Source organism: Rhinoraja longicauda, chromosome 13 (genome assembly GCF_053455715.1).
Source record: "Rhinoraja longicauda isolate Sanriku21f chromosome 13, sRhiLon1.1, whole genome shotgun sequence".
Taxonomy (NCBI): domain Eukaryota; kingdom Metazoa; phylum Chordata; class Chondrichthyes; order Rajiformes; family Arhynchobatidae; genus Rhinoraja; species Rhinoraja longicauda.
The window spans coordinates 23,224,446-23,236,769 of record NC_135965.1 but is presented as its reverse complement, the minus strand read 5'-3'; the positions used below and the strand labels follow the sequence as shown (position 1 = coordinate 23,236,769).

The 12,324-nt window shown below is 45.8% G+C and overlaps 1 protein-coding gene across 5 annotated transcripts in view; it reads right to left on the bottom strand.

The window, feature by feature from the left end:
* Nucleotides 1-12,324, bottom strand: part of slc7a14a (solute carrier family 7 member 14a) — a 67,078-nt gene that overhangs the window by 16,611 nt on the left and 38,143 nt on the right. For all 5 annotated transcript variants that reach the window (XM_078410570.1, XM_078410567.1, XM_078410569.1 and 2 more), the window contains 3 exons: nt 10,351-10,568; nt 8,865-9,011; nt 2,705-2,913 (listed from right to left, as the gene is read on the bottom strand). In XM_078410570.1, the coding sequence (XP_078266696.1) occupies nt 2,705-2,913; nt 8,865-9,011; nt 10,351-10,568 (574 nt within the window). The remainder of the gene's footprint in view (nt 1-2,704; nt 2,914-8,864; nt 9,012-10,350; nt 10,569-12,324) is intronic.

Genomic DNA, 12,324 nt, shown 5'->3' with positions numbered 1-12,324 from the left:
TCAACTAACAATCATTAAGTCATATGGAATAGGAATAGAATTAGGCCATTCGGCCCATCATGTCTACTCCACCATTCAATCATGGCTGATCCATCTCTCTCTCCTAACCCCATTCTCCTGCCTTCTCCCCATAATCTATCTATCTATGCCTTAAACATATCCACTGACTTCTGTGAAGAATTCAGTAGATATTTCGGCCCATCAAAGAATTTCACAAATTCACCACCCTCTGACTAAAGAAATTTCTCCTCATCTCCTTCCTAAAAGAACTTCCTTCAATTCTTAACAATAACCCATTCTAGAAGGCAGGAACGGGGTACTGATTGAGAATGATCAGCCATGATCACATTGAATGGCGGTGCTGGCTCGAAGGGCCAAATGGCCTCCTCCTGCACCTATTGTCTATTATCTATTGTCTATTTCCTTGATTAACATCTGCTCTGATCTGTCGTTTTCACACCTTACCCTTCCAAATCTCTGGTCTCCTTCTCCGATGACTATCAGAAAAAGGGTCTTGAAAAGTCACCCATTCCTTCTCTCCAGAGATGTTGCTCGCTGAGTTACTCCAGTATTTTGTGTCTATCTCTGGAGGACATGGATAAGCAATGTTTCAGGTTGAGACCCTTCCCAAAACATCACCTATCCATGTCCTCCAGAGATGCTGCCTGCCCCCTTGAGTTACTCCATATATTTAAGTTCTATGGCAGGAAATGGTTTTGGGTAGACTGATGGGACTGAAGGTTGATAAATCCCCAGGGCCTGATGTTCTGCATCCCAGGGTACTTAAGGAGGTGGCTCTAGAAATAGTGGAAGCATTGGAGATCATTTTTCAATGTTCTATAGATTCAGGATCAGTTCCTGTGGATTGAAGGATAGCAAATGTTATCCCACTTTTTAAGAAAGGAGGGAGAGAGAAAACGGGTAATTATAGACCAGTTAGTCTGAGATCAGTGGTGGGGAAGATGCTGGAGTCAATTATAAAAGACGAAATTGCTGAGCATTTGGATAGCGGTAACAGGATCATTCCGAGTCGGCATGGATTTACGAAGGGGAAATCATGTTTGACAAATCTACTGGAATTTTTTGAGGATGTAACTAGGAAAATTGACAGGGGAGAGTCAGTGGATGTGGTGTACCTCGACTTTCAGAAAGCCTTCGACAAGGTCCCACATAGGAGATTAGTGGGCAAAATTAGAGCACATGGTATTGGGGGTAGGGTACTGACATGGATAGAAAATTGGTTGACAGACAGAAAGCAAAGAGTGGGGATAAATGGGTCCCTTTCTGAATGGCAGGCAGTGACCAGTGGGGTACCGCAAGGTTCGGTGCTGGGACCCCAGCTATTTACGATATACATTAATGACTTAGATGAAGGGATTAAAAGTACCATTAGCAAATTTGCAGATGATACTAAGCTGGGGTGTAGTGTGAATTGTGAGGAAGATGCAATAAGGCTGCAGGGTGACTTGGACAGGTTGTGTGAGTGGGCGGATACATGGCAGATGCAGTTTAATGTAGATAAGTGTGAGGTTATTCACTTTGGAAGTAAGAATAGAAAGGCAGATTATTATCTGAATGGTGTCAAGTAAGGAAGAGGGGATGTTCAATGAGATCTGGGTGTCTTAGTGCATCAGTCACTGAAAGGAAGCATGCAGGTACAGCAGGCAGTGAAGAAAGCCAATGGAATGTTGGCCTTCGTAACAAGAGGAGTTGAGTATAGGAGCAAAGAGGTCCTTCTACAGTTGTACCGGGCCCTGGTGAGACCGCACCTGGAGTACTGTGTGCAGTTTTGGTCTCCAAATTTGAGGAAGGATATTCTTGCTATTGAGGGCGTGCAGCGTAGGTTCACTAGGTTGATTCCCGGAATGGCGGGACTGTTGTATGTTGAAAGGCTGGAGCAATTAGGCTTGTATACACTGGAATTTAGAAGGATGAGGGGGGATCTTATTGAAACATATAAGATAATTAGGGGATTGGACACATTAGAGACAGGAAACATGTTCCCAATGTTGGGGGAGTCCAGAACAAGGGGCCACAGTTTAAGAATAAGCGGTAGGCCATTTAGAACGGAGATGAGGAAGAACTTTTTCAGTCACAGAGTGGTGAAGGTGTGGAATTCTCTGCCTCAGAAGGCAGTGGAGGCCAGTTCGTTGGATGCTTTCAAGAGAGAGCTGGATAGAGCTCTTAAGGATAGCAGAGTGAGGGGTATGGGGAGAAGGCAGGAACGGGGTACTGATTGAGAGTGATCAGCCATGATCGCATTGAATGGCGGTGCTGGCTCGAAGGGCTGAATGGCCTACTCCTGCACCTATTGTCTGTTGTCTAAGATTCCAGCATCTGCAGTTCCTTGTATCTTACTTTAGTTGAGTTTAGTTTAGAGATACACCGCGGAAATGGGCCCTTCGGCCTTTTGAGTCCATGCCGATCAATGTTCCCCGTACACTAACACTACCTACACATTAGAGAAAGCTTACAATTTTTTTCACCAAAGTCAATTAACCTACAAACTTGCACATCTTTGGAGTATGGGAAGAAACTGGAGCACCTGGGGAAAACGCTTGGGGTCACAGGGAGAACGTACAAACTCCATACAGACAATATATCTACATGGCATCCCTATCTGGGAGACATTTCCAAACCACTTTCTTGGTTACACATTCTTGGACAAAAAAAGCATGCCCCAAGAAGACTGAAAGACACCAACCTGAAGAGTAGACCATCGTCAGCCATTGCGTAAATTATCCTCGGCATCGGGAAGAGGGAACCCAGCAGACTGACCGTCAAGCCCGCCACTGATCCGATAGCCACGATGTACTTGGCCGTGTGAAACCCGTGAAGCACAAACATCTCCATCAGCGGCGATTCAGTGTCGATGGCGTAGTAAGGCACCATCAGTGTCAGGATCACACTGACCTAGTGCAGGGAGGAGGAAGCCAAAACTTTGTCAGTAACTCAATGCCATTCAGATAGCTGTGAATTGCAAGGAGAGCACTCAAGACTACGAAGAATCTCCCTTAGCTCTCCCTCCAAGAACTTGGTTTTAGTTTTAGAGATACAGCATAGAAACAGGTCCTTCGGCTCATTAAGTCCGTGCCTACCATCGATCACCCATTCCCACGAGTTGAATATTATCCCACGTACTCATCCACTCCCTACACACGAGGCGCAATTGACAGAGGGCCAAGTAACTACAAACTTGCAAGTCTTTTGGATGTGGGAGGAAAGCGGAGCACCCGAAGGAAACCCACGTGGTCACAGGGAGAATGTGCAAACTCCATACAGACAGCAACCCATAGTCAGGATTGAAGCCAGGTCTCTGGAGCTGTAAGGCTGCAACTCTACCTCTGTGCCACTGTGCTACCCAACATTGTGGAGATTGAGAGGGATGGCACAGTGGCGCAGCGGTAGAGTTGCTGCCACACAGCGCCAGAGACGAGGGTTCGAATTTGAATACATGTGCTGTCTTTACAGAGTTTGTACTTTCCTCCTGTGACTGCGTGGGTTTTCTCCAGGTGCTCCAATTTCCTGCCACACTGCAAAGATTTACAGGTTTGTTGGTCAATTGGCTTCAGTAAAATTGTAAATTGTCCCTAGTGTGTAAGATGGTGCAAGTGTACGGGGCGTTCGCTGGTCGGCACAGACTCGTTGGGCTGAATGACCTGTTTCCGCGCTGTATCTCTAAAGTATAAAGTCTAAAGATACGTAGATATCATTCTCATTTGGATAACTTATTATGCAGAACATAGAGCTCAGAAGCAGTCCGTGACTCTATGACACATACCAAAGTGCAAAACCAAACGCTTCATCTGCCAGGTTTTCACCCAATCACTCAATCTATCTCCATCCTGTTGTGGAATCACAAATTCCTCGACACAACTTGCTCTTCCACTGTTTCTGTGTCATCGGCAAAGCTTACATTTTGTTCATTAATGTGGATAATGAAGGCCATGAAGTGACCCCTGGATTACTCTAAAAACTACACCCCTCCAACCTAAAAAGGTGCCATTCATTCCAACTCTCTGTTTTCTAGTGACAACCAATTTTAAATCCATGCTAACACAGATCTGTCAATACCTTGCATTCTTAATTCAGACACCAGTCTCCCATATGGCACCTTCTCTGTGCCTTTTGGAAAATCCAAATGCACTTACATCAACGGGTGCCCCTCAATCATCTCTCATTCTCACATCCTCAAAGACGTCATGCAGATTTGTTGAGGTTTGATTAAATTATTTTGCTATATGATGAGTTATTTCCTCTTTGTTTATTGACTTTAGCATCTTGCCATTCTCTCACTTTGTAGCTTTAATGATTTAAAGATACTTTATTGTCACATGTGGCAAGGAAAAGTGAAATTCTTTCTTTTGCATACAAAAATCCTACTCTAGATAAGCACAATCATAGATAAGTATAGTAGACTTCACCGAGGTAGTACAAAGAATTGCCACGTTTCTGGTCCCAACTTCTTTCTGTGACAGCATGGACCCTCCCACTGTGCTCTGGTTTCACCCCACATACCGTAATCGTGCTGGTACGTTAGTTTCATAAGTTCATAAAGTCGTAAGTATAGGAGCCGAATTAGGCCACTCGGCCCATCAATTTCACCCAGAGTAGATGAGTAGCTTGAGAATCAGTAGGAGAATTGATGGGCATCTGAGAGGGAACATGTCATGGGGAATAATGTGGGGGAATGGGATTGCAGTGAATACTCATGTCACCATAGACTTGACAGTCTGCGTAACTTCCTTCCACATTGCGTGGAATATGAACTGTCACTCAATATTCATTACTCGCCTCCTCCTATCTTTGGAATCCTCTGGTCTGCCTTTTCCTCTGGCCATCAACTTCTCCCCATATAGCTAATACAAATAGTCATTTCAATGCAGTCAGTTTAATGGCCTATCTCTGGAGGGATGTCCAGATAGTTCTGTTATCACTACTAGTCCATCACATTCTGCCATCTGGCAGCGCTTTGCTATCGAGCCTGCTGGCGACAGTCCAAAGTGAACATATTGCAGCAAAGCCCAGTGTGAATGAGGAAACAAAGGTAATGGAACTTTCAGCTGGGAAAGGCCAGAGGCTCTTGACTGGAGAGCAGGGATCCTATTCTCTATTTGTAGTTGTAACATCTCTGGAGTCTTGCTGAAGGTGCTACCACAATGCAGTTGTGTCACAGTTCCTGATGTAGATGGTTCTAGGGCCAGGGAACAAGGATTCCAATGGCACAGCCACTCGTGGTTGGTCAGGTAGGCTGGCTTGCACCACCCTGACCATATGGAGTTTGTACGGAGATTGTACGTTCTCCCTGTGATTGCGTGGGTTCCCCCCGGGTGCTCCAGTTTACTCCCACATCCCAAAGACATGCGGGATTATAGGTTAATTGACTTCTGTAAATTGCCCCTAGTGTGTAGGATAGAACTAGTGTACCGGTGAGCATTGGTCGGCATGGACTCGGTGGGCCGAAGGTCCTGTTTGCATGCTGTATCTCTAAACTAAAAATTCAGAGAGGGTGGAGTTCTCACCAGAGGGTGTAGGTAGGCAGGGTTGGTGAGCAGAGTGAGTGAGGTCTGTCCTAGCCCCATGGTAAACACCAACCACTCTGATAGGAACAGGTGACCCCTTCTCCCCTCTACTGTCGGGAAGAAAATATAAAAGCTTGAAAGTGCCTACCACCAGGCTCCGGAACAGCTTCTTCTCCTCTATTATCAGATTACTGAACAGTCCTCTCATAAAGCTCGGGTGTGTCCTGATCGTCCAGCTGACTTAATTTGCCTCTGTAATTATCACACTATAATACTCCAACACTGTATTCTGCACTCTGGCACTTTGCTCTTTGCACTACCTGTTGAACATGTATGGCTTGAGTATACTCATGCATGGTATGATTTGACTGAATAGCACACAAACACAAGCTTTTCACTGGATCTTGACACACATGACAATAATAAACCAATATCAATACCAATATCAATATGAATACCAATATCATGTGAATGCCCAGTTGGAAGGGAGTCTTGAAAATAATGAGGTTGACCTAAAATTCACGGGAAGTTGATGGAGTCAGCACGTGGTTGGAAAAAGTGGAGATGCAAATGGCTTTTCACTGGGTAACAACATAATTCACACGGGAAGGAACCAGAATGCAGCGTGTTTGCAAGAGCTTGCACCTATTGCTCTGATGTTAACTATTATTAGCTCTCCCACCTACAAGGAAAAGCCACATCCAACACGTTTATGTAGTAACAGGCAGAAGTGCCAGGAATTCCATGGCCTGGGAATATTCACACACATCTGAATATTAAAAAAATTGAATATTTTATGAGAGTATTTTTCAATTCCAAAGATAGCTGATAGGAGCTGCTTTACAATGTGATGATAAATGTGGTTTCAGCAATCTGTCGTTTCACTTCGATCTCAGAGAACAGATGGCACCTCACCCAAGTGCAAGTGATCTGATGAGCAATTAAAAAGGATAAGGAAGTTTTGATGCTAAATGCAGAGAAGCTGAAGAGGGAATGTCAATATGAGGGAGCGATGCTTCACCTGTTTACTGCCTAGCCCTAGATCAAACCTTGGGTTCTGGGCACATGAGCTGCGTATGGAGCTCAGCAGATTGATACTAGGATACAGAGCTCAAATCAAATGTGAGGAAAATCACATTGATCTCTTATTATTCCCTTAGTGTATAAGTCATGAGAGGAATAGATCGGGTGAATGCACGGAATCTATTACCCAGAGTGGGGGAATCAAGAACCAAAGGACATAGGTTGAAGGCAAAGGATGAAAGATTTAATAGCAACCTGAGGAGCAACTTTTTTACAGAAAGGGTGGTGGGTATATGCAACGAGCTGCAGAAAGAGGTAGTTGAGGCAGGTATTATCATAACATTTAAAATACATTTGGACAAGTACATGGAAAGGATAGATTTAGAGTGATATGGGCCAAACGCTGGCAGGTGCGACAAGCATAGATGGGGCATGTTGGTCAGTATGGGCAAGTTGAGCCGACGGGCATGTTTCCACGTTGTAGGACTATGAATAGGACTAGGTCAGAAGCTGAGTTGCATTCTGATACCGTTCGCAAACATGGTACAAGATACAAGTGGTACAGGGAGTACTGTGTGCAGTTCCGTTCACACAGCTACAGGAAGGATTCAGGGAGAGAAACAGTTTCATCTGTGCTGAGGCCTCCACCATTGCCAGAGTGAGGCCACATGCAATCTAGAGGAACAGCATCTCATGTTCTGTTTAGGTAGGTTAAAACCCAATGGTATGAATGTTAACTTCTCCAATTTCAAGTAATAACGCCCCCCCCCCACAACCCTCTTCTATTTCCCCTGCTCTCCCCTACCCTAATACGCACACATATCCCCCACCATCTCTCACCACCCAATCTTGTTGTTCTTTCCCCTCCTCCATTCACTCAGCTCCCATCCTCGAGTCCCCCATTTTCCTTTTATCCTCTGCATTCCCCTCTCCTCTGTCCCCTTCCAACCATATCACTCCTTCTGGCTTTACAATTCACTCCTCTCCTTATCTGACACCCTTTTGTCTCCTTTTCATCTCCAGTCTTTGTTTCTTACTCCACCTATCTACCAATCACACCCTCCCCTCACCTGTATCCACCCATCACCTGCCAGGCTTTCTCCCAATCACCTCTCTTTTCCAGCCTTCTCCTCGCACTCCATCAGTCTGAAGAAAGGGCTCAATCTGAAATATTGGGTCAATTTCCCTCCACAGATACTGCCGTTCTCCAGCTGTTCCTCCAGCACTTTGTCTTTGACTTGAACGATAAATGATTTTCACCCTCCACTGCAGCTGAATGACTGTTTGAGAATTCCCAGCAGTTTCTGTTCTTTTTACAGATTTCTAGTATCTGAACTATATTGCTTTTCAGTTATGTAAGATTATTAAGGAATATGGGAATTATCTGGAATGAGCTGCCAGAGGAACCTCTGGAAGCCACGGAAGAGTCTCTTGCCCAGAGTAGGGGACTTGAAAACCAGAGGACATAAGTTTAAGGTAAAGGGGGAAAGATTGAATAGGAACCTGAAGGATAACTTTTTCACACACAGGGTGGTGGGTGTATGGAGCGAGCTGCCGGAGGAGGTAGTTGAGGTGAGTGCTATCGCAACATTTAAAAAATGTTTGGACAGGTACATGGATTGGATTGGTTTTTAGAGATATGGGCCAAACGCAGGCAGGTGGGACTAGTGTAGATGGGGCATGTTGGTCGCTGTGGGCAAGTTGGCTAAAGGGCCTGTTTCCACGCTGTATGGCTCTATGACTTTATGACCCTGTGGATTCAATTGTGACTTTTAAAAGACATTTAGACAGATATATGACAATAGACAATAGACAATAGACAATAGGTGCAGGAGTAGGCCATTCAGCCCTTCGAGCCAGCACCGCCATTCAATGCGATCATGGCTGATCACTCAATCAGTACCCCGTTCCTGCCTTCTCCCCATACCCCCTCACTCCGCTATCCTCAAGAGCTCTATCCAGCTCTCTCTTGAAAGCATCCAACGAACTGGCCTCCACTGCCTTCTGAGGCAGAGAATTCCACACCTTCACCACCCTCTGACTGAAATAGGAAATGTCCTGGATAGGAAATGTTTAGAATGATATGGAGCAATAGACAATAGACAATAGACAATAGACAATCGTGCAGGAGTAGGCCATTCGGCCCTTCGAGCCCTGCAGGTAAATGAGACTAGTCCAACATGCAACTTGGACAGCATGGACAAGGTGGGCTGAAGGGCTTGTTTCCGTGCTGTACTGCTCCATGACTCCATGATTGAGCATCTTACATAAGTGACATAAATGAATACCGCATAAGTGAAGGAACATAGGTTGACTTACTGATACATATGCAGTCAGGCAGATCACGAGGGAGGCAGTGATGGCATAAGGGATGGAAGTATTTGGATTCTTTGCTTCCTCTCCAGTCGTGGCGATGATATCGAACCCGATGAATGCGTAGAAGCACGTGGCTGCTCCCTGCAGTACCTGTGTTAGCAGATTAAGAACATCTATAGTCAGTGTGGCTGGGAGGTGAACATCTGTAGTGTGTTACTGGGAGTAGAACATAATCATAGAGTCATAGTGTCATACAGCATGGAAACAGGCCCTTTGGTCCAACTTGCCCACGCCGACCAACATGTCCCATCTACACTAGTCCCACCTGCCTATGTTCGGCCCATAACCCTCTAAATCTATCCTATGCATACACCTGTCTAAAGGTTTCTTAAACGTTGCGATAGTACCTGCCTCAATTACCTCCTCCGGTAGCACGTTCCATACATTCACCACCCTTTATGTAAAAAGGTTACCCCTCAGGTTCCTAATAAATCTTTCCCCCCTCACCTTAAACCTATGCCCTCTGGTTCTCGATTCCCCTACTTTGGGCAAGAGAATCTGCGTTTACCCGAACTATTCCTCTCATGATTTTGTACACCTCTATAATATCACCCCTCATCCTCCTACGCTCCAAGGAATAGGGTCCTAGAACGCTCAACTTCTCCCTATAGCTCAGGCCCTTGAGTCCTGGAAAAGGTCTCGTAAATCTTCTTTGAACCCTTTCCAACTTGACAACATCTTGACTATAACATGGTGCCCAAAACTAAACACAATACTCTAAATGGGGCCTCACCAACGTCTTATATTACTGCAACATGACCTTCCAACTTCCACACTCAATACACTGACTGATGAAGTCCAATGTGCCAAAAGCCTTTTTGATCACCCTATCTATCTGTGATGCCACTTTCAAGGAATTATGTACCTGTACTCCGAGTTCCCTCTGTTCTACAAACTCGGCAGAGTGGCGCAGCGGTAGAGTTGCTGCCTCACAGCACCAAAGACCCGGGTTCGATCCTGACCATGGGTGCTGTTTGTATGGAGTTGTACGTTTCTCCCTGTGACCACATGGGTTTTCTCTGGATGCTCCAGTTTCCTTCCACATTCCGAAGCTTTGTAGGTCAATTGGCTTCTCTAAATTGTCCCTGAGTGTAAGATAGAACTAGTGGACGAGGTGATTGTTGGTCGGTGCGGACTCAGTGGGCTGAAGGACCCTGTTTCTATGTTGTGTTTCTAAACTAAACTATAATAAACTCCCAGAGCCCGACCATTCACTGTGTAGGTCCTGCCTATGTTAGACTCTAGGGCTCTATGATCATGCTGAGCGCAAATTGGCTGTCTACATGGCAACATCATCTACACTTCATTAACAAGGGGTGAGCTGGAGGATCTTACATTGGAACATGTCAGGGAAAGGGACAGATCACGCGCTGTTCCCACCATTATATTATCACTCTGCCAGTGAGGACTCACTGAGGTGGTTACTCACCCCCGACCACCCAAACGGCAGGAACCTGCCTCCATCCCAGTTGGTGCTGTCAACGAAGAAGAGGCCGGAGAACATGATGAAGACCCAGGCCGCCAGGTTGATGATGTTCAGCACGTTGTTGAAGCTCACAGAATTCTTCACTCCCAGCGAAACGATGGCGGTCATGATGAGCGCGATGAACATGGCCAGGATGTCAGGATAGGACTCCTCTCCTTTCCCTGTACAAACCATCCACAGCAAACACCCCGCTCAGTCAGGATTCATTTGAGAGTGATCATCGGCCACTAAATTGGCCAACGAACATTGAATTCTCCAAAGATAGACATAAAGTGCTGGAGTAACTCTGCGGGTCAGGCAGCATCTCTGGAGAGCAGGGATAGGTGACGTTTTGGGTTGGTACCCTTCTTCAGACTTTTGAAGGTCCAACCTGAAACGTCACCAATCCCTTTCCTCCAGAAATGCTGAGTTAATCCTCCATCACTTTGTGTCCATCCAGCATCTGCAGTTCCTTTTTATTACACGGACTTCACCAATTCCAGGTAACAGCCCACCCCATTCTTCTTCTTTTCCCCTCTTTCCTGCTCCCAGTGTGCATCCATTCTCCCACTATTCCACCCCCTCTTTTCCCCTACATCCGTCCCTCTGGCTTTCTATTTCACCGTTCTTTCAAACCTCTTCTCCCCTTATCAACACCCCTTTGTCCCCGGTTTGCCTCCTTTAGTCTCCTTTTGTCACCGTTTGGTTTCCTTTTCCTCCAGCCTTTGTCCACCCACAGGTCACTCAAAACTCCCCTTCATTGGTGTCCATCATCACTTGCCAGACTTTGCCGTGAACCCACCTCTTTTCCAGCTACCTCTGCCTCACTACAATTTCTGAAGAAGGGTCCCAATCCGAAACGTCACCTATCCATGTCCTCCTCAAATGCTGCCTGACCCACTTAGTAGCTCCAACACTTTGGGTTCCCTGCAAGAGTCCAGTATCTGCAGTTCCTTGTGTCTGCAAGTGGCCATTTGGATTTGTCATCCATCTTCTGTTTCTACTAGTTTTAGTGGGGTGGGGGGGGGGGGGGGGGGGAGGTAAGGATGGCGGGCATCAGTAAAAATTGACCTAAGAAAATACTTTTTTGCTTGTTAAGGAGACAGCCGACAGGTATGGTGTGGTAGAGCTGCTGCCTTACAGAGCCTGAGACCCTGGTTCGATCCTGACTATGGGTGCTTGTCTGTACGGAGTTTATATGTTCTTCCCGTGACCTGCATGTTTCCCAGATGCTCCGGTTTCCAACCCACACTCCAAAGACGTACAGGTTTGTAGGTTAATTGGCTTGGTAAAATTGTAAATTGTTCTTAGTGTGCAGGATAGAGTTAGTGTGCGGGGATCACATAGGAAGGGCCTGTTTCCGCGCTGTATCTCTAAACTAAACAAAACTATCAGAACTAGAAGTCAGCAATATTAGGCAGTAGGTGATAAATCCAACTACAAACTCCAGCCTTCTCCACCCAGACACCCAGAGAATGCAGAACTCATTCTCAAGAGAGGTCGAGGCAAACAGCAGAAAAACATTTCATGGTAAGCTGGATAAATACTAGAGGGAGAGGGGGAGAAAAAAGGTGGAGAGGAGATGTGTGAAGCAGAAACCTAGGACAGAGTAGATGGGCCGAATGGCCTGTTCCTGCCTTGTGGATTCACTCACTTTTACTACATTTCTTAACAGTATAGTTTAACTGAGAGCCAATGTTCATGGAGCAGAGTAGCACAACTCCACAGACCCGAGTTCGATTCTGACCTTGAGTGCCGTCTATATAGAGTTTGCATGTTCTCCCTGTGACAATGTAGTTTCCTTTGGGTGCTCTGGTCTCTGCCCATATCCCAAAGATGTGCGGGCTTGTAGCTTAATTGGCCCTCCGTATTTTGTATCTCCTTTCTTATTTTTTCTGTGTCTTGTTTAGTGTACGTTTATTGGCTGTTTATTGGATG